Source organism: Pelecanus crispus, chromosome W (genome assembly GCF_030463565.1).
Source record: "Pelecanus crispus isolate bPelCri1 chromosome W, bPelCri1.pri, whole genome shotgun sequence".
NCBI lineage: Eukaryota > Metazoa > Chordata > Aves > Pelecaniformes > Pelecanidae > Pelecanus > Pelecanus crispus.
The window spans coordinates 3390280-3413835 of NC_134675.1; the positions used below are offsets into that span (position 1 = coordinate 3390280).

Below are 23556 nucleotides of genomic sequence, written 5' to 3' on the forward strand. Positions count from 1 at the left end.
CCCTTGGGCCAGTCCGGGCAGGGCAGGATATTAAAAATGTGCTCTACACTGCAGCCGGGGAGAATGGCCCTACCTGGAGCCTCTGGCAGAAAGCACCAGGGGAGACTCGAGGTCGACCCTGAGGGTTTTGGAGTCGGGGATACAGAGGATCCAAAGCCCGCTCTACTCCAACTGAGAAAGAGATACTGGCAGCATATGAAGGGGTTCGAGCTGCTTCGGAAGTGGTTGGTACTGAAGCACAGCTCCTGCTGGCACCCCGACTGCCGGTGTTGGGCTGGATGTTCAAAGGGAGGGTCCCCTCTACGCATCATGCAACTGATGCTACGTGGAGTAAGTGGGTTGCACTAATCACACAGCAGGCTCGAATAGGAAAACCCAGTCGCCCAGGAATCTTGGAAGTGATCATGGACTGGCCAGAAGGAAAAAACCTTAGAATATCACCAGAGGAGGAGGTGACACGTGCTGAAGAGGCCCCACTGTATAATAAATTGCCAGAAAATGAAAAGCAATATGCCCTGTTCACTGATGGGTCCTGTCGTCTTGTGGGAAAGCATCGGAGGTGGAAAGCTGCTGTATGGAGTCCTATACGACAAGTGGCAGAAACTGCTGAAGGAGAAGGGGAGTCGAGTCAGTTTGCAGAGGTGAAAGCCATCCAGCTGGCTTTAGATATTGCTGAACGAGAAAAGTGGCCAGGCCTTTATCTCTGTACTGACTCATGGATGGTGGCAAATGCCCTGTGGGGGTGGCTGCAGCAATGGAAGCAAAGCAACTGGCAGCGCAGAGGCAAACCCATCTGGGCTGCCCCATTGTGGCAAGATATTGCTGCCCGGGTAGAGAACCTGGTTGTAAAGGTACGTCACGTAGATGCTCACGTACCCAAGAGTCAGGCCACTGAAGAACATCAAAACATCCAGCAGGTGGGTCAGGCTGCTAAGATTGAAGTGGCTCAGGTGGATCTGGACTGGCAACATAAGGGTGAATTATTTATAGCTTGGTGGGCCCATGACACCTCAGGCCATCAAGGAAGAGATGCAACATATAGATGGGCTCGTGACCGAGGGTTGGACTTAACCATGGACAGTATTGCACAGGTTATTCATGAGTGTGAAACATGTGCTGCAATCAAGCAAGCCAAGCGGTTCAAGCCTCTCTGGTATAGTGGACGATGGCTGAAATATAAATAGGGAGGCCTGGCAGATTGATTATATCACACTCCCACAAACCTGCCAAGGCAAGCGCTATGTGCTCACCATGGTGGAAGCAACCACTGGGTGGTTGGAAACATATCCCGTGCCCCATGCCACCGCCCGGAACACCATCCTGGGCCTTGAAAAGCAAGTGCTGTGGTGACATGGCACCCCAGAAAGAATGGAGTCAGACAATGGGACTCATTTCCGAAACAACCTCATAGACACCTGGGCCAAAGAGCACGGCATTGAGTGGGTATATCACACCCCTTACCATGCACCAGCCTCTGGAAAATTGAGCGATACAATGGACTGTTAAAGACTACCCTGAGACCAATGGGTGCTGGGACAGTCAAACATTGGGATACACATTTAGCAAGGGCCACCTGGTTAGCCAACACTAGGGGATCTGCCAATCGAGCTGGCCCTGCCCAATCAAAACTTTTACGTACTGTAGAAAGGGATAAAGTCCCTGTAGTGCACATAAAAAATATGCTGGGAAAGACAGTCTGGGTTATTCCTGCCTCGGGCAAAGGCAAACCCGTTCGTGGGATTGCTTTTGCTCAAGGACCTGGGTGCACTTGGTGTGTAATGCGAAAGGATGGGGAAGTCTGATGAGTCCCTCACGGGGATTTGATTTTGGGTGAAAATAGTCAATGAACTGAATTGTATGATGTTAGTTGCTATATAATACTGTATGGCATCACTACTATGGTTACTATTTGCCATATCAACGGTATTACAGTAAGAACCGCCCAGCTTAATGAAGAATGACCTTTGATGAAACTGACAAAAGTGCAGCTGTGATAGAACTAGAACTGGCCTCAGCATGGAACAATCCAGCATCACACACCATCTCTCCTGCCCTGAAGGACTGTGATGACAGATGGAACCTAAAGTCATGGACTGAATGAACTCAAAGGACATTTTAGAGGGATGACCCATAGATAAAGGGAATGATATCTGTGTGTATATACCAGGATAGGGAAACTGGTGGGGATTCATTAGAACGCATTGGAAAGGGGTAGGACCTGTGCTTGACGTAGATGGTATAGAATAAGGGGTGGATACTGTCCTGGTTTTGGCTGGGATAGAGTTAATTTTCTTCCTAGTTGCTGGCATAGTGCTGTGTTTTGGATTTAGGATGAGAAGAATGTTGATAACACACTGATGTTTTGGTTGTTGCAAAGTAGTGCTTACACTAGTCAAGGACTTTTCAGCTTCTCATGCCCTGCCAGCGAGAAGGTGGGAGGGGTCACAGCCAGGACAGTTGATCCAAACTGCCCAAAGGGCTATTCCATACCATATGACATCATGCTCAGCAATAAAAGCTGGGGAAGAGGTTGGTGCAGGGGGGTGCTGCTCAGGGACTGGCTAGGCATCAGTTGGTTGGTGGTGAGCTGTGGAGTAACTGCTGGAGGTGATTTAGAAATTAAACTTAGATTCACAATTTTAGGAAAGGCACAGCACTGAAGAAGCTTCCAGGGTGGAGTGCGGCTGGCATGCAAGGAATCCATTTCACGGAAGTTCCCTAGGCCTGCAACCTTAGACATCGGCAACACCAGGGGAACTTGGTGTGCTGGCTCTAAGAGGAAGTGCCCGGAGGGTGAAGGGGTGTGGAGACACCGCGGCCAGGCTCTGTGTGGCACCCCAGATGGGACTGCTGTGAAGCCTTCTGTCCAGCCAGGGCAGCTCCTGTGCCCTTGGATTCCCCAGTACACTCCGTCAAGCCCGGAGACTTGGTCTATCTACGGACATGAAAAGACGAAGCATTTGTTGCCTTATTGCTGCTGCTTTTAGCCCTTGTATAGCCCTGACCGTGCCAGAACATGGCAAATGATCTATTGTAGATGTACTTACCAAAGGAACAGAGTGCAGTATAATGGAACACTGCGAGAACTTGGGCAAACGATGGATGAATGAAGAAGGACAATAGGAAAGGGTATAATACGAGACCCTGGGCCAACAGCCTGTCATGATTTTGACAAAATGCTGTCCTTTGGTAAACTTTGCTCATTATAATATCATTATAATACCAAAACACACCTCCATCCCAAAACCTACCCGCCTCTAAGGTGCGACCACTCCTCACTGAGCTTGCGCTTTGAATTTTTCCTAGCCTATACCTTTAAAGCAAAGCGAGAAAGTTTTACACCAATCATAACACAGTATGTATGACTAGAGTCACTCAAACTCCACCTGAAAGGTAAAAAATAGTATAAATTAGCCTAAGAGAGAGGGGATGTTAGGGAAGATACCATTGCGTACCACTCTGACTTCTGGGATCAGTCGACGGGCTGAGCCTCTCTTCCCCCCCATCGGGACGCCTTTGGGTAAGATTTGAACACTTGGTTATACCAAGTGCCTCCCCGGGAAACTTAGAAACCTCTATATAGAGTCACTTTATGTCTTTTGATGCATCTGTGTTATTCATGCTTTTGGTGTTTGCATGTGCCTTGCAGTCAGTGAATTTATCGCTGGTAATCCAAAGAACCTGTGTGTCTGTTGCTTTAATAAATTGCTTTGATTCATTGGTCTAGCCGTGATTGTGGTCACTGAACGCGACCAGATGCTTTAAGTGTGGCCGTGGTAGTTCATGCAATGCGACTAGAAAAAAGGTGCCTACGTTATTTGTGCATCCGTAATCATGATAGTTCAGTGCACTGAACGTGACCGGACTTATAGCGATAAATTGGGTACCTTCCAACCCCCCTTGACGCAACATGAGCAATTGTTTTCATTTGCATCACTTGTCTTTCCTGGGTTTTATTTTTCTCTCTCTTTTTGTTAGTTTTTTCCCTTTTCCTTACAATGTTGGGAGTTTTTTGGTTTGGGGCTTTTTTTTTAATTTTTAAATTGTCTTTGTCTCAACCCACAAGTTTTCTCGCTCTTACTCTTCCAATTCTCTCCCCCATCCCACCAGGGTAGGGGAGTGAGCGAGTGGCTGTGTGGTGCTTAGTTGCTGGCTGGGGTTAAACCACAACACCTTTCTCCAGATCTGTGCAATAGTAGCTTAGAGTTTGTACTTGGACAACCAAAAAACCTGATAACTAATCTCTGAAGGAAACAAACATAATTCCTCAAATCCTTAGTGAAAACAGGAAGTGCTTTTGTATCCCAGTTGTCCAAGAGTTACCTTTAACAACAACTCAATGACTTCTGTATGAACAAGACCATGCACTGGCTCTCCGTTGATATGAGTAATCAGGTCTCCAGCTTTTAAACCCGCCTGGTATGCTGCACCTCCTTCTTCCACATTCTGGAAATCATAGATGAAGAGAATATATACAAACTGGACTTGTGTTAACTAAACCTCATACTTTCAAGAGTAGGCTTTGTTTAAAGAACTCTCTTTATAGAAAGCCAGTTGGCAACAAAGAAACCTTACAGATATTAAGTTCTGTGAAGGAAGAGAAAAAGAAAATCAGACCAGCCATTTCACCACTTACTTAACTTACTTGAACTTTATACTTACATAGGGCCTGGAATGGTTTCAAAGCTCACTGAAACACTGCTTGTTGCCACTAGTATTAAGTAAGCTCTGTATAGCAGGGCAGTTTTCATGCATGATAAAGAAGGGATGATTCACTCCCCATTGCAAAATTTCAGATTTGAATGAAGATTTTTAAAATCTGACACTTAGAAATGCTTGCGTGATTAAGGCAGTGGTCACATGCAGTACCCTAATCATGATACGAAATTTTAACTCCACCATAATAGTTAAGGACTGTTTGTATTTGGTTTGAATTCACCAGACTGCCCATTAGAGGGAACAAAGGTGATGCAGTACCAAAACAAACTGAATTGCAAATGATAAAATAATTTATTATATCTAAAAATGAGCTTTTGAAGAATTTTAACTCATGCAGTCACTACTGAAGCCTACAGTGCTTACAGAGCTAAAAAAATGAATACCTATAGTATTTTGAAAAAAGCCAAGGTTTCACTTTTACCGCAATGTACCATTATTTTTCTTCCTTTCACTGATGTGATGCTACACCAGTGGCAAAAAGTCCAATATTTTTTATTTGTTCCATTATCAGTCACATGTACCCCAATCTTCAGATTCAATGTTCTTGATGAATTAATAGGTCTGAGAGGTAAACAACATGAACAAAAAATGAATGATACACTACCCCATTAGTAGCACTGCTATTTCAAAACCCACCATGGACATTTACAACAAAACATTGTACAAAATTTCAAAGCTTTTGATATATTTGTAATTAATTTTTCAAAATTATTTTAAGGTAGTTGAAGTATTTTACTTTATATATATACATACACATATATACACTTTCATGAATCCTTTAGTTGAAGCAGTTTATTAAACTCCATGTATATTTCAATAATTTCTGTTTACAATCTCTTAATTTTGCAGACCCTGCCCCAAATCAAAGAGGGGCTGCACCAAGCCTTTGGTTTTCTAAGCCACAGCACTCTGAACTTAGACATGGCTGTTCACAATTGCCAAACTTGCTAAAAGAGGAAGTGACCCATGCAGAGGGTCAACATTATACGTAGGTACCACTTCTGCCAAAGGTGTGCATTATATGGCTTGGGGCGGCCCTACAGCCAACATTGGCCTTGTGCACAGGCACAAATTTCATTCTGTGCTGGTTTTGGCTGAGATAGGGTTAATTTTCTTTATAGAAGCTAGTATAAGGCTATGTTTTGGATTTGTGCTGAAAACAGTGTTGATAATACAGGGATATTTTAGTTACTGCTGAGCAGTTTCGCACAACATCACAATTTACACAGTAACTGTCAAGAAACAGATACCATGGGTACAAAAGATCAAAAGCAAATACATCATTACAGTTTTCTGTGACTGTATATAAGCAAAAAAAAAAAATTATCTTACCCAAACAATATGGTGCACAGTATAGATATCGCTGTCACCCATGTAAACCTTGATTGCTTGGATGGTGAAGCCATACTTTTTTCCTGAACTGTGAATTACTGTTGGCTGATGAAGACCTGCAGCAGCAATTGAAGAATCATGGCTGGGGGATGAATCTTGTGAGGATGAAGGATCAGATGATATGGAATGAGGAGACATAGGACTTCCCAAAGGAGAGAAACCAAACACATCTGGAAAAAAAAAAATCTGCCTATTAGAGTACATTCTGAGCGCACACACACACAGACACAGAACAGGGAATCTGCCTAAAGTTTTATGACACCTTTGTGACAAAATATATCATTGTGTTTGCATAAACACTCTCTCCTCCTCACTTGGTGTGAATCTTAGTGAATGAGAAGTTTGACCAACAACCAGATCTTAGAACTAAATTTCTTTCCCCATAGCTTAACCCCTATTTTCTTAATGCAAGGATTAACTTGTTAGATGTAGGCTGCCTTTTCCTTTTAGACAGGAAACACACTCATTGCTAACATTGAAAGAACAATACTCAGTCCTCTTCCTAACAAATACTCATGAAAAGAAAATCAGTTTGGTAGCAGATGTCATTGTGAGTACACCCAAAACTATCCTCCAAATCATCCAGCAGTGCTAAAGAAAGCGTTAGTTCGTCTTTTGGATTCAGTTATATATAGATAAAGACTACTGTACTTGAACCACAATATCTAGTTGGTACAGAGGACAGTGTCCTGGTCTCGGCTGGGATAGAGTTAATTTTCTTCCTAGTAGCAGGCATAGTGCTGTGTTTTGGATTTAATATGAGAAGAATGTTGATAACACCCTGATGTTTTAGTTGTTGCTAAGTACTGCTTATGCTAGTCAAGGACTTTTCAGCTTCCCATGCTCTGCCAGGGGCACAAGAAACTGGGAGGGGGCACAGCCAGGATAGTTGATGCAAACTGCCCAAAGGGCTATTCCATACCATATGACGTCATGCTCAGTATATAATCTGGGGGGGTGGCCGGGGAGCAGCGATCGCTGCTCGGGAGCTGTCTGGGTATCGGTCGGCGGGTGGTGAGCAATTGCATTGTGCATCACTTGCTTTGTATATTATTATTATTATTATTATTATCATTATTATATTGTTACTATTATCATTACTATTTTACTTTATTTCAACTATTAAACTGCTCTTATCTCAACCCAGGAGTGTTTCTCACTCTTACTCCTCCGATTCTCTCCCCCATCCCATCGGGGTAGGGGGAGTGAGCACGCGGCTGCGTGGTGCTTAGTTGCTGGCTGGGGCTAAACCATGACACAGTAACTCACAATGCTTGTACCAAGCCTCCATTTTTCTACATTCTGCTACTTCCTGTAAGACCACAAGAATTTCTTGCAACAATAATAGCAATTATGGCTTCGTTTTATTTCATTTTTTTGAAAGCACTCTGTGCTCGTGTTTGTGCAAATGTAAATACAATTGCAGCAGCAGAAAACACTTTAGTTACTGTAACAGGGTGACAGCTCTCAAAAGGAATGCAGCCCAGAAACATTCCAGGTTTGGTTTCTGTGCCAAGTGATGTCATGTGAGGGCAGATATGCTTTGTCAGCACAGGCGCTACTCCCTAAATGTGAGTCACCAGAGGCTCCTAGAGATCGGTAACACTGGGTTAATGCTGAAATCCCACAGAACAGCCAAGCCCAGAGGGGCTGTCACTGTCACCCTCTGGCTCTAAAACATGCCCAGATCCCTCCACTTTTGCTGTCTGATACATGTGGTACCTGTCCTGTGACTCTCAGCCACGTGACTCAGGTCAGGAACACTGGCCATCTATTGCTGTAGTTTATTTTACTGATAAACATGAATAAGGTAGGTTTTGGGACAGTATTAGGTACAGCTAACATATAAGATTTTGGTTGATATAGATATAAAGACAACATTTTTTGGTGTAGGCAAAGCTATGTTTGGATTTTATAGAACAATGCTGAGATTAAACTGAAAGAAAACCGTAGTTTAATAAGCACAGTAACTGAGTCTATACCATCTCTGAACTTAGTGATTCTTACCCAACAGCTGTGAAAGAACTACTAGAATATAAACTGATGAATAACTCTGAGTATCTATTACTTGGCTGTGTAATTATCTGTGTGTATATAATGCTCCTGTGATATCTAATCTCAGTAATTAGCATGCACTGCAGGCCCTCTACAAGCAGAAAAAATAACCATGGTACTAACTGTTACAGGGGTATACCAAAAAAACCCACTTATGACATTTGGGAGAGAAATATTATTTGGAAGAGAAATATTATTTGGAAGAAAGAGTCTATACAAGGAACAAGCTCAGAGTGTTTGCAAGCCACTTGCAGTTTACAGTGTCGACAATACCCTGAACAGGCTGAGCACATGGTCACTACCTTTCTCATTGTAAAAATAAAGCCATCTTCATCTCTCACATACATTTTGTGAGAATGATCATTCACATTCGGACAGCATCACAGAAATGCTAAGTATTCTTTTCACTGCCACCTGGCTGTACTCATTCAAGCAAGGGCAAAATATTCCTCTTTAATTGAAACTCAACATTTTCCTCTTGACTTTTCTCATTAAAAAAATACTCATGGTTAGCTGGTAGGTTTACAGGTATTATATAGGAAGCCTATGCTGTTCTTTAAACCTTATGGTGAAGAAGGGTAGAAAACATGAGGTGAATCAGATGGGCCTTTCACCTCTCCAAGGTCTCCAAAACACATGCACAACAGCACTGTGTTTGCTCACCAAGGTATTATGGAGAGCATAGGGCACAAGTGCTTTACAACCCAGAGACAGGTAAAGTCTAAGATGTCAGCTCTCTCCACATCAGAGAGCCAGAACCAACTCTTCAACACTACGTACAATTCTCCACTAGAATCATAGAATCATAGAATCATAGAATGCTTTGGGTTGGAAGGGACCTTTAGAGGTCATCCAGCCCAACCCCCCTGCAGTGAGCAGGGACAGCTTTAACCAGATCAGGTTGCTCAGAGCCCCGTCCAACCTGACCTTGAATGTTTCCAGGGATGGGGCCTCCACTACCTCTCTGGGCAACCTGTGCCAGTGCCTCACCACCCTCATTGTAAAAAATCTCTTCCTTATATCCAGTCTAAATCTATTCTTCTTTAGTTTAAATCCATTATTCCTTGTCCTGTCACAACAGGCCTTGCTAAAAAGATTGTTCCCATCCTTCCTATAGGCCCCCTTTAAGTACTGGAAGGTTGCAAGAAGGTCTCCTTGCAGCCTTCTCTTCTCCAGGCTGAACAACCCCAACTCTCTCAGCCTGGCCTCGTAGGAGAGGTGCTCCAGCCCTCGGATCATTTTGGTGGCCCTCCTCTGGACCCGCTCCAGCAGGTCCATGTGCTTCTTGTGCTGAGGGAGCCATAGCTGGATGCAGTACTCCAGGTGAGGTCTCACCAGAGCAGAGCAGAGGGGCAGAATCACCTCCCTCGACCTGCTGGCCATGCTTCTTGTGATGCAGCCCAGGATAGGGTTGGCTTTCTGGGCTGCAAGTGCACATTGCCGGCTCATGTCCAGCTTTTCATCCACCAGTACCCCCAAGTCCTTCTCCGCAGGGCTGCTCTCAATCCCTTCATCCCCCAACCTGTACTGATATCGGGGGTTGCCCCGTCCCAGGTGCACGACCTTGGCCTCACTAGCCTGAGGACTCAAAGCAACCTGCTGAATTTACTGTCAAAGCCACCTTTGAACATATGAAACAAGTGCAGGGTTATGTTGTCAGACCTGCAGATACTTAAATGTTACACCTAAGGTCTAAAAGCAACATATGGCCAGTGTGCAAAGTTGAGATGTAATCTCACTTTTTGAGAAAATCCCTCTACATTTGGGAAATTTGGACTTTGATTCTGAATCATTACAAAGCGAGGCACCAATGCTTCGTCTGGAAACACTCAATACTACTATTATACTTCCACTTATTTATAGCAATATTTCTGGCTTCACATTTTGAGTACTCCATGTAAGCCAATATAGTACAAACTGGAGCCTACAGGCTATTTCCACTTTGTGACACTTCTCTCTGGTTTATCACCTTTCCTTACGGGAGATGGGAGAGAACTAGTCAGGCTAGTGCTATTACAGTGTGCTGCTGTAATAAACAGCTATTTGTGGAGATGTACCTTGTGAGATACTTAGAACTTAAGCTACAACCCTACTGTAGGATGGACCAGGACTGAAGCCTGCATCCTGCTGTGCATGCACATGGTCAAACACAAAGTAGTTACCACTAAGCTACAGTTTTGCCTGTCAGAGAAGGTCCCTCAGCTGTGATGTGACCACTGTAACTGGCTGACAAGATGGGACCATCTAGTAACACACATGAACAACAAGAGAAACAAAAAAACCCTGTAACACAGAATCCATTCCAGACTCTCCAAAATCTTGCATTTACGTCATAAACCATCAAGTATGCACAAATCATAACATTTCAAACAAAAAGATTTATCTCTACCTCCTGGGATCATGAGGGACAAAGCACTCGCAGAAAGGGACTTTGTGACTTTTCCAGAGATGATCTTTATCTCTGTGCTTTCTAATTGCTGATGAGCCATGTGAGATGTAACTTCAGTGGGTGGCTCTGAGGAGTTATCTGTGCTGTCCACACTCTCACTTCTTCCATTTATCTGATCTAAGTGCTCTGAAAAACTGCCAACTGTAACAAAGAAGAAGGGATAAACACATTGAGGGAAAACTGTGGGTCAGGGAGGGGAAACGGTACAATTGTGAGATAGGAACTTTTATTTCTGTCCACAAGTTCATCAAACAACATTATAGAAATCTGAGTAATTCTTACAGACTTACAGAATGCATTAAGGTTAATAGAATGAATTGAAGCAACAGTTTATGTAGTCACTGACTAAAGTAAAATGTAGACAAAAGCTAAAGCAAGTTTGGTATCTCAATATGCAGCACTCGCCTTAGAGAACTTAATCATACATTTATTTTTCATGTGAACTCCTCCTAAAGTAAATAAGAGGCTCCAATCCTACATAATTTGCTATCAGTTTAACAACTTTTCCAAATTCATTAAAACACTAAGTACAATTTTATTTTTAATTATTATCTTGTGCTTTTATTTTTTGGGTGGTTTTCTATAACACCTGTGAGGAAAAAGAAACCTGGTACCACAAAACTCAATATTACAACCACATTGGTATTAGTCTGTCATAGGTAATGAACTTCCACAATACTGAATGGAAGGAAGGACAACAGCGTTTCAAACAATGGAAAAAAAAATAAAGGCCTTGTGTCATGTGAACAAACTGCAAATGATTTCTTCAAAGATTCAAAGATGTCACAGGAAAGTTTTATGACCTTATGAAACAAGCACCAACAGTAAAAAATAAAATTATTCTTAAGTGTAATTGATAAGTAACAAGAGAGGAACAGATGCTTTGAGTTATCACTGTGACTGCTGCGCTAATGCCAAAACCACAACATGGGGCTGGGGGGAGTGAGCAGGACTCAGGATAAAACACAGTCAAGGTTTTTGACAAGGAAAGGAGATGGAAATGGTTGTACAGCTGTATGGGCTTGAGGAAAATGCAGACCACAAGGGCAATTAGGGGTATGGGGATAGAAAGGAGATATAATATAAGGGGTATCTTGAGACAACTCAGTGAGGTACAAAAGAGAAATAAGCTGAAGACAGGTATATGTGGAGAGGAGGTAACTGGAAGCTATATACGGACAAATGTGAGACTGATATAGGCCTAGACCTGTGTTAAATATCAGGTCTTCCCACAGTTATACAAAACTCTCCTCTGAAACTACAAAACAAGCAATATACTAGGGCCCTGGATCCTACTGAAATGCATGCAAATACTTGCGCTGGGAGACAGATGCATAAAGGAAATAAATTATTCAAGTAGGGAATTGTTTACAATACTCCCTCCTAGATTCCTAATGAGACAAGTGACTTCCACAAGTCAAAGACAACCCTGCCAATTCTGAAAGGCATACATCATTGAGATGAATTAACGTCCTGGTTTTGGCTGGGATAGAGTTAATTTTCTTCCTAGTAGCAGGCACAGTGCTGTGTTTGGGATTTAGTAGGAGAATAATATTGATAACACGCTGATGTTTTAGTTGTTGCTAAGTACTGCTCATGCTAGTCAAGGACTTTTCAGCTTCCCATGCTCTGCCGGGGGCACAAGAAACTGGGAGGGGGCACAGCCAGAATAGTTGATCCAAACTGCCCAAAGGGCTATTCCATACCATATGACATCATGCTCAGTATATAAACTGGGGGGGGTTGGCCGGGGAGCAGTGATCGCTGCTCGGGAACTGTCTGGGTATCGGTTGGCGGGTGGTGAGCAATTGCATTGTGCATCACTTGCTTTGGATATTATTATTACTATTATTATCATTATTATATTGTTATTATCATCTTTACTATTTTACTTTATTTCAATTATTAGACTGTTCTTATCTCAGCCCAGGAGTGTCTCTCACTCTTACTCTTCTGATTCTCTCCCCCATCCCATCGGGGTAGGAGGAGTGAGCGAGCGGCTGCGTGGTGCTTAGTTGCTGGCTGTGGTTAAACCACAACACTTAATTAAAAACAGACAGTGGTACACCACAGTGTTAGAAAACAGCAATACAGATCAGTTGGAATGACTCCAGGATGATCGATCAAAAAAGAAAAAAAAAAAATCACCAACTTTGTCAAGGGAAGGTATAAAAAAAGTGCTTTATGTGCTCAAGGTATCCACAGAAGGATCCTGCAGCGGCTGTATGGCCAAGGTCATAATTTTATTCACTTGCCTAGCTGCCCTCCAGAGTCAGTGAAGTAACATCAAATGTTGGCATTCCCAAAAATGTTGACACTTTACCATACATATTTTTATGAGATTTTATTAGTTTGAGCCTGAGCCCAAACCAGACCGCCTTTGGGGATGTTTTCTGTTTTAAAGCAGTTCTGAAATGCAGTACTTCTAAATCCATGAATGCTACTGCTAAACAAAGAAGATCCACAAGTGTTTCTAATGTCATCGTTCAAGAGACCCACTGTGAATTACCTGATAATGTGGAGCTGCTGATCATACTCGCTGGAGTGGTTACTTCAGGTTCATCTTGCACTATTTCCTCACTCACAAACGCAGGCTTTTCCTGTTCCTCCCAAGGTCCCACTAAGCAGGTGGAATAGTCCTGTTCTCCTTTAGCTGATATGGCCAACTTTGGAAGCAAACCAGAACTGTGTCGCTGCCTACTACTCTCAGTGTCAGAGGAGATGGATGTAGATAGTTGTTGTCTGCATTAAAAATAAGCAAACTCTCATGCAGTTATTGAGATGAGGGGGCCTGCTACCTGACAAGCAGGATGTGGACCACTTCCAGCACCTCATTCTACTTACGTTTCAGAATATTCTGAACTCCAGCTTAAAGATTCCACAGAAGGCAATGTTACACTTTTTGGTTTGTCTCCTGCATCTTCCTTTTCTTCACCTTGCGTTTGAGTGACTCGATCTATGCTACTAAAAACCTATTACAGATACAAAAAATAACAAAAAACCCAACTCATCACAGACATTTGATATAAAAAGATATGCAGGAAAGTACATTTCAGGTGGTACTCTGCATGTTCTAAATGCTTATACAGTGTTTCAGAGTGTATACTTCAAACTTCTTGAGCCTTTTTAAATTTCTAGGAGTTTGTGTTCTTAAAATGCTTTCCTATTTTTCTTTCTTGGCTCCTCACATAAAGGGTCACGAATAACATCTCTTCTCATTATGAATTAATCAGCTTTCTCCCCATTTCACTGTGTGAACCACGAGACTACAAAAAAAATCCATAGCCTTGGGGGCTCTAGGTCACAGGATCAATGCACATCTTTGATTAATTCACAACCATGAAGTCAATCAAGAGAAAAAAAAAAAAAAAAAAACAACCAACCTTAACCCTAAGGTGCTGACTTAATATCTACCAGTCAGGTGTGGAAAGCAGAAAAATGAATCTGAATTGACTTTGAAGTTAAGAATAAATTACTTGGCTAAAGGATTTAGAAAAAAATAAACTCTGATCTTTGGAAGTCTGTTGTTTGCTTAGCTGACAAATCGCATACAGAAACTGTCAGCTGTATATTCTACAGCGTGAGAGGCACAGCTAGAGATGCAGTGACATAATGACATTAACAAACCAAACTATTACTGTGGTACAGAGCTTTCAAAAGGACAGAAGTTCACAGAATCACAGAATGAGGTCGAAAGGCGCTTCTGCAGGTCATCTAGTCCAACCCCCCTGCTCAAGCAGGATCACCTAGAGCTGGTTGCCCAGGACCATGTCCAGATGGCTTTTGAAGATCTCCAAGGATGGAGACTCCACAACCTCTCTGGACAACCTGTGCTAGTGCTCGATAACCTTCACAGTAAAAAAAATGTTTCCTTCCTTTCCAGGTCCCTGCTGACTGGAAGCCAGTCAATGTTATTCCAATTTACAAAAAGGGTGAGAGGCAAGACCCAAGGAACTACAGACCTGTTAGTCTAACCTCAGTTCCTGGAAAAATGATGGAGATCATACTGGGTACTACTGAAAGACATTTAAAGAATAATGCAATCATCAGGCACAGTCAACATGAGTTCACAAAGGGAAAGTCCTGTTTAACTAATTTGATATCCTTCTGTGATAAGGTCACCCACCTAGTGAATGAAGGGAAGGCAGTGGATGTAGTTTTTCTGGATTTTAGTAAAGGTTTTTGACTCTGTCCCTCACAGCATCCTTCTGGACAAGTTGTCCAACTGTGGGATGAGCAGGTTCATGGTGTGCTGGGTGAAGAATTAGCTGAAGGGCAGGGCTCAAAGGGTTGTAGTGAATGGGGCTGCATCTGGCTGGTGACCAGTTACCAGCAGTGTTCCTCAGGGTTCAATTCTAGGGCCAGTTCTGTTCAATATATTTATCAACGATCTGGATGCAGGAGTTGAATGCACCATTAGCAAGTTTGCTGAAGATACCAAACTGGGAGGTGCTGTTGACTCTCTTGAGGGACAAGAGGCCTTGCAGAGGGATCTAGGTAGATTGGAGCATTGGGCAATCATCAGTGGCATGAAATTTAACAAGTCCAAGAGCCAGATCCTGCACCTGGGATGGAGTAACGCTAAGCACAAGTATAAATTGGGAGAGGAGTGGCTGGAGAGCAGCCCTGCAGAAAGGGATCCGGGGGTGCTGGTTGACAGCAGGCTCAATACGAGTGTGCAGAGTGCCCTGGCAGCCAAGAGGGCAAACCGCATCCTGGGGTGCATCCAACACAGTATAACCAGCCGGTCAAGAGAGGTGACTATCCCGCTGTAGTCAGCGTTGGTGTGGCCTCACCTTGAGTACTGTGTGCAGTTCTGGGCCCCACAATTTAAGAAGGATGTGAAGGTCCTTGAATGTGTCCAGAGGAGGGCAACAAAGCTGGGGAAAGGGCTGGAAGGAATGTCCTATGAGGAGTGAATAAGGACTTTGGGCTTGTCTAGTTTGGAGAAAAGGAGGCTGAGGGGTGACCTCATTGCTGTCCTCTACAGCTTCCTGAGGAGGGGAAGTGGAGAGGGAGGTGCTGATCTCTTCTCCCTGGTATCCAGTGACAGGACACATGGGAACGGTTCAAAGCTGCGTCAGGGGAGGTTTAGACTGGACATTAGGAAACATTTCTTTACCGAGAGGGTGGTCAAACACTGGAACAGGCTTCCTAGAGAGGTGTTCGATGCCCCAAACCTGTCAGTGTTTAAGAGGCATTTGGACAATGCCCTTAATGATAGGCTTTAACTTTTGGTCATCCCTGAATTGGTCAGGCAGTTGGAGTAGATGATCGTTGTTGGTCCCTTCCAACTGAACTATTCTATTCTATTATCTTCAGACAGAACTTCCTGCGTTTCAGTTTGTGCCCATTGCCTCTCGTCCAAGTTATCTCCAAAGAGACTGCGTCATTTACCAGTATCTGAATTTGAAACATGCCACCAAATCAAAATAAGGAGTTTACACAGAATGAGGATAACTACATCCACAATTCCTGTCTCTGCTCCTCCATGCTATCACAGATACAATACATATGTGGTACTGCAGAGCCAGTATAAAATCCACCAGTTAAGCCAGGACAAACAAGATATAAACACAGACTTTCAAAATACCTTTAAACAGTTCCTAAAGCAGGTTAAAGAAACTTTTTTAATAGAAAGGTTTTGAAAAATCACTGCTGCCTACTATGTAAGACTATGCACACTCATTAGGCATTCCATTTCTTAATCTATTATTTCCTGCCAGTTTTTCCTCCGTAGTATTTCCTGAGCATGTCCACTCTGCTCCTACTGGTGTCCCTTGTCCAGCAATAATTAGCTCTCATCTCAACTACTATAGTACCCTTTGGACAGTCAGCTTTACCTTCAATTCACAGCATTCAAATCACTCCCTCAAATCCACATTTCTCCTTGACCAAATCACATGCTAACCACTACTTTGCTTTTTCCTTACAGTCTAATGTCATTTAATTCATCTCTACTATAGGCTAGTACTGTAATCTTTGTTATGCCATTGCCTGCAAGATACCCAGGATATAACTGGAGCAACACACAAACTATGTACAAAGAAGACCAACAAAAGGAACATGCATTAGCATTTAACAGAACAGTTTCCCTAAAATTTCTCTTATGCTCTCATGAATTTTCTACAGAAAATATCAAACTATTTACATAATTTTCTATTACCTTCTTAAGGATTCAAGAAATAACTTTCCTACAGAATCTTCCCATGTTTTGATTTAATGCTATTCATTTAATTCTTGCTCAATTTCATTTAACATTTCTTGAAGAAACAATGCCATAAACACCTCTTCCATATGTAACATTTCCAAACTACAAAAGTAGCAAAATGTTTATGTACACAATACATATTAACATTATAGCAATTTTTACTTACTTTTGAAAATCTGTGTGAACATGAGGAAAACTGTCTTATCTCCAAATTAAAATCTTCATAATTTGTATCATCTTCTTCCTCAGTTTCCATATGGTGGTATTTCTCAGAACGAGCTACAGACAAGGGAAATAAAGTATTTGAATTTATCAGGAAGAATGGGTACCAAGCTTTAATATTAACTAAAAGCATAATTTTATTCTTAAGATTATTTCTCCTGAAACGTCAAACCACCAGTGAAATTGCACAGCTGTCAGTGGTTCTGATAAAGGAGATTTTCAAAGCAGTAAGCAAATACAAAAGTCAAAGACAGTGATTATTTAAACAAGATGTTCATCACTTTTTTAATACCACCTAATACCTACTGTCAAAATAACTCGTGTCATCTTCAGACTCCAATTGTGGAATAAATTCTGCTTTCTGCCTCAGCAGACTATTCCAGTCGAGGCTGCTGAAGAACTGATGCTGCTTTACTTCATATGCACCACCTGGGGGAGACAGAGAAAAACACTGAGCAAATGATACCAAAACCTCTGACATTGATTCAACTAAATCCCTGGTCAAAAAATGCAAATTAGCATGGAAAGGCATAGTCATCATTGCAGGCAGGAACATATACTACTCATTCCCAGTAGAATCTTGCCTAAACCTGTCAGAGCACCCCCCTATCCCTGTTTTGTTGCTGCCATTTCTTTAACAGTGGTGACGTTGCTTTATCTTCTTCCCACTTTTAATATTTCTATTTTTCTGGCTAGGCTAATTATTATCTATCAGCTACGCATTAGTCAGAAGCATCAGATGTAGTAGTAGTCGTCGTCGTCAAAATGAAAATATGTACATTACATGAGTAAGTACAAATTAGAAAGTAATGAAGAATGATTCTTAATAGTTGATCAATGTAAATACCATTACTGATCAGGAGCTCCTTTTGATGTTTTACGGCAATAATACACAATTCTATAGGAAATACCTTATCATTTAGCTTCTTATGGATTAGTGCCTTGGATTACTCCTTGTCATAATGCATGTTAAACAACTACACTAGTTTCAAGTTAAGAAACAACTATAAGACCACAATGAAGTACTGGAATTATTGTCCTGGGGAGGTGGGAGGGGGTGTTATTAATAAGCATAAATGTAATTCTAAAAACTGAACAGATAACCTACAGTGGCGAGAGTTACTGCCAACATGATACTGCACATCAAATTCCCTATGTCAAGGTGTCCTGGTTTCAGCTGGGATAGAGTTAATTTTCTTCCTAGTAGCAGGCACAGTGCTGTGTTTTGGATTTAATAGGAGAATCATAGAATCATAGAATCATAGAATCATAGAATCATAGAATCATAGAATCGTCTAGGTTGGAAAAGACCTTTTAGATCATCCAGTCCAACCATTAACCTACACTACCAAGCCCACCTAAACCAATCAAGGGTAGACTAGACTAAACCATATCCCGAAGTGCCACATCTACCCGTTTTTTGAACACCTCCAGGGATGGTGACTCCACCACCTCTCTGGGCAGCCTGTTCCAATGCTTGACCACCCTTTCCGTAAAGAAATTTTTCCTAATTTCCAGTCTAAACCTCCCCTGGCGCAGCTGGAGCCCATTTCCTCTCGTCCTATCGCTAGCTACTTGGGAGAAGAGACCAACACCCACCTCACTACAACCTCCTTTCAGGTAGTTGTAGAGAGCGATAAGGTCTCCCCTCAGCCTCCTCTTCTCCAGGCTAAACAACCCCAGTTCCCTCAGCCGCTCCTCAGAAGGCCTGTGCTCCAGACCCTTCACCAGCCTTGTTGCCCGTCTCTGAACACGCTCCAGCACCTCAATGTCCTTCTTGTATTGAGGGGCCCAAAACTGGACACAGTATTCCAGGTGCGGCCTCACCAGTGCCGAGTACAGGGGGACAATCACCTCCCTGCTCCTGCTGGCCACAGCATTCCTGATACAAGCCAGGATGCTGTTGGCCTTCTTGGCCACCTGGGCACACTGCTGGCTCATGTTCAGCCGGCTATCTACCAACACCCCCAGGTCCTTTTCGGCCAGGCAGCTTCCCAGCCACTCCTCCCCAAGCCTGTAGCGTTGCATGGGGTTGTTGTGACCGAAGTGCAGGACCCGGCACTTGGCCTTGTTGAACCTCATAGAGTTGGCCATGGCCCATCGATCCAGCCTGTCCAGGTCCCTCTGCAGGGCCATCCTACCCTTGAGCCGATCGACACTCCCACCCAATTTGGTGTCGTCTGCAAACTTACTGAGGGCACACTCGATCCCCTCATCCAGATCATTGATAAAGATATTGAACAAGGCTGGCCCTAAAACAGAGCCCTGGGGAACACCGCTCGTGACCGGCTGCCAACTGGACTTAACACCATTTACCACAACTCTCTGGGCTCGGCCACCCAGCCAGTTTTTTATCCAGCGAAGAGTATGCCTGTCCAAGCTGTGAGCTGCCAGCTTCCCAAGGAGGATATTATGCGAGACGGTGTCAAAAGCTTTGATAAAGTCCAGGTAGATGACATCCACAGCCTTACCATCATCTACCAGGCCGGTCACCAGGTCATAGAAGGAGATCAGGTTGGTCAAGCAGGACCTGCCTTTCGTGAACCCATGCTGGCTGGGTCTGATCCCCTGCTTGACCTGTACTTGCCTGTGGAGTTCGCTCAAGATGAACCTCTCCATAATCTTCCCCGGCACCGAGGTCAGGCTGACAGGCCTGTAGTTCCCCGGGTCCTCCTTCCGGCCCTTCTTGTAGATGGGCGTCACATTGGCAAGCCTCCAGTCATCAGGGACCTCCCCTGTTAACCAGGACTGCTGATAGATGATGGAGAGTGGCTTGGCGAGCTCCTCCGCCAGCTCCCTCAGTACTCTCGGGTGGATCCCATCCGGCCCCATAGACTTGTGAGCATCCAGGTGGCGTAGCAGGTCATTAACTGCTTCCTCCTGGACTATGAGGGCTCCATTCTGCTCCCCATCCCTATCCTCTAGCTCAGGGGCCTGAGTACCCTGGGGATGACCGGTCTGGCTGTTAAACACAGAGGCAAAGAAGGCGTTAAGTACCTCAGCCTTTTCCTTGTCCTCGGTGACAATGTTCCCCCCCACATCCAGCAAAGGATGGAGATCCTCCTTGGCTCTCCTTTTATTGCTGATGTACTTGTAAAAGCATTTTTTATTGTCTTTTACAGCACTGGCCAGATTGAGTTCTAGCTGGGCTTTTGCCTTTCTAATTTCCTCCCTGCATGACCTAACAAGATCCCTGTACTCCTCCTGAGTTGCCTGCCCCTTCTTCCAAAGGTGGTAGACTCTCCTTTTTTCCCTGAGTCCCCGCAAAAGCTCCCTATTCAGCCAGGCTGGTCGATTTCCCCGCCGGTTGGTCTTACGACACATGGGGACAGCCCGCTCCTGCGCCCTTAAGACTTCCTTCTTGAAGAGGGCCCAGCCTTCCCGGACCCCTTTCCCTTTCAGGACCGCCTCCCAAGGGACTTTCCCAACCAGGGTCCTGAAGAGGCCAAAGTCTGCCCTCCGGAAGTCCATGGTAATAGTTTTGCTGCCCCTCCGCTTAGCATCACCCAAAACTGAGAACTTTATCATGTCGTGGTCGCTAAGCCTGAGACGGCCTCCGACCTCGACATTTCCCACAAGCCCTTCTCTGTTGGTAAAGAGCAGGTCAAGCGAGGCACCTCCCCTGGTAGGCTCGCTTACCAGCTGCATCAGAAAGTTATCCCCCACATACTCTAGGAACTTCCAAGACTGCTGCCTCTCTGCTGTGTGGTATTTCCAGCAGATGTCCGGCAAGTTGAAGTCCCCCACGAGAACAAGGGCTAGCGATTGTGGGACTTCTGCCAGCCGTTTATAGAATGCCTCATCTACCTCTACATCCTGGTTGGGTGGTCTATAGCAGACTCCCAACAGGACATCCGCCTTTCCAGCCTTCCCCCTCATCCTTACCCATAAGCATTCCACCTTGTCATCACCACTGTCAAGCTCTATGCAGTCGAAACACTCCCTAACATACAGAGCCACCCCACCGCCTTTCCTTCCCTGCCTATCCCTTCTGAAGAGCTGATAGCCCTCCAGTGCAGCACTCCAGTCATGAGAGTCATCCCACCATGTTTCCGTGATGGCGACTATGTCATAGCCATCCAGCTGCACAAGGGCTTCCAGCTCCTCCTGTTTGTTGCCCATGCTACATGCATTGGTGTAGATGCACTTAAGCTGGGCTATCGATTTCGCCCCCAACGTTGTTGTGCTGCCCCTGGCCTCCTCATTAGCGGGCCCGTGTATATCCCCTTCCCCCTTCAAACCTAGTTTAAAGCCTTCTCAATGAGTCCTGCCAACTTATGGGCGAGAATCCTTTTCCCCCTTGGAGACAGCCGATCTCCATCAGCCGCCAGCAGGCCCGGTGCCGTGTAGACCTCCCCATGATCAAAAAACCCAAAATTCCAGCGATGGCACCAGCCTCTGAGCCACCTGTTAATCAGGTGAGTTTTCCCATTCCTTTCAGCATTCCTTGCTGTCAGTGACCGGATTGAGGAAAACACTACCTGCGCTCCCGATCCTGCGACCAATCGCCCCAGTGCCCTGAAGTCCCTCTTCATTGCCTTAGGACTTCTCTCTGTAATCTCATCACTACCCACGTGTATAACCAGCAACGGGTAATAATCGGAGGGCCTCACAAGGTCGGGGAGTTTCCTCGTAATGTCCCTAACCCGGGCCCCAGGGAGGCAGCAGACTTCCCTGTGGGATGGGTCCGGGCGGCAGATTGGGCCCTCAGTTCCCCGCAGGAGGGAATCACCTACCACAATTACCCTCCTTTTTTTCTTAACAGGGGCAGTCGTAATCCGTGGGGTTGACTGACTGGCCCTCGGCAACCCCCTGGCTCGACCTTCGCCTGCACCTCCCTCCCCACTTGCCTGGCCCTCAACTTCCAGAGCCCCATATCTGTTGTGTAGGGGTAGCTGGGAAGGTGAGGGAGGCTGGGAGGGGATTCGCCTGCCTCCCCGGGCAGGGACCTGTTTCCATTCCCCCCCGTCTCTTGGATCCCCTCCTTCTGCTTGCCGGCAAGAGGGCAGGGGATCCTCTGCTCCTTGTGGGGCCTCCGCCTGCTGCCCTGGCCCCAGGGACGGTCGGGTGCGGCTCCACCAGTCTATCTCCCTCTCGCACTCCCTGATACTCCTCAGCCTTTCCACCTCCTCCTTCATCTCTGCCACCAGGCTGAGCAGATCATCCACCTGCTCACACCGAAGACATTTGCCGTCCCCGCTGCCGTCTGGCACAAGCGACAGGCTCAGGCACTCCCTGCAGCCGGCGACCTGGACGGCCGCGTGTTTGTGCGGGAGCTCCCTCTGGGTCGCCACATTCCTTTTGGCAGCGGCTTTCGGGCGGGTGGTGACCATCGCTGCCAGGTGTTCTTCTGGGAGGACGGTGACCACTGCCTGGGTTCCCCTTTGGAACTTGGAGGGGGGGACACTCGGCCTTCCCTGCGTGAACTGACGCGACACGCCCTCCTGACGCGCCACGCCCTCCTGACGCGCCACGCCCTGTTTGCCCGTCCTGGTCGCTCGCGCTCCTGGTCGCGCGCGCTCCCTGGGGGCTGCTTTTATAGGTCTGGGGGTTTGGCCACCGTCACTCCTGGCCCCGCCCACGCCGCATCAGAGCTGCCGCACGTCAGCAGCTCGCCCTTTCCCGCTCTGGGAGGGGGGCTGGGCTGCCCGCTCCCGCCCTTCGCGCTGTTTTTTGCCGCCTCAGCAAGGGTGCCCCGGCATGAGCGTCCGCTCCGGAGCACTTCGCCTCGGTGACTGCACCCAAGTGGCAGTTACACCGGGTTTTAAACTGCCGCCGTCACTCCTGGCCCCGCCCACGCCGCGTCAGAGCTGCCGCACGTCAGCAGAAGAATGTTGATAACACACTGATGTTTTTAGTTGTTGCTGAGTACTGCTTATGCCAGTCAAGGACTTTTCAGCTTCCCATGCTCTGCCAGGTGCACAAGAAAATGGGAGGGGGCACAGCCAGGATAGTTGACCCAAACTGCCCAAAGGGCTATTCCATACCATATGACGTCATGCTCAGTATATAAACTGGGGGGGGGGTGGCCGGGGAGCAGCGATCGCTGCTCGGGAGCTGTCTGGGTATCGGTCGGCAGGTGGTGAGCAATTGCATTGGGCATCACTTGCTTCGTGTATCATTATTATTATTATCATTATTATACTGTTACTATTAGCATTACTATTTTACTTTATTTCAATTATTAAACTGTTCTTATCTCAACCCAGGAGTGTTTCTCACTCTTACTCCTCCGATTCTCTCCCCCATCCCATCGGGGTAGGGGGAGTGAGCGAGCGGCTGCGTGGTGCTTAGTTACTGGCTGGGGCTAAACCACGACACAAGGCTAAGTCAGGAGAGAGCCAGAGAAAAAGCGTGACGTCTCCAGGATTGGTCTCTAACTCAGCGTCAAGATTTCTAGGTTTGGTTCTTTGCTTTTCTGACTTTACCAGGGAAAAATTCATAAAAGCCAAATCATAGAATCATAGAATCATTTAGGTTGGAAAAGGCCTTTAAGATCGTCCAGTCC

General features: G+C 45.2%; 1 protein-coding gene across 1 annotated transcript in view; it reads right to left on the bottom strand.

Moving 5' to 3' along the window:
- Window positions 1-23556, bottom strand: part of LOC142596567 (microtubule-associated serine/threonine-protein kinase 4-like) — a 166428-nt gene that overhangs the window by 12746 nt on the left and 130126 nt on the right. Inside the window, 7 exon segments of the mRNA XM_075725749.1 lie at window positions 4324-4446; window positions 6052-6281; window positions 10556-10756; window positions 13125-13357; window positions 13460-13587; window positions 16993-17105; window positions 17355-17477. Of these exon segments, the coding sequence (XP_075581864.1) occupies window positions 4324-4446; window positions 6052-6281; window positions 10556-10756; window positions 13125-13357; window positions 13460-13587; window positions 16993-17105; window positions 17355-17477 (1151 nt within the window).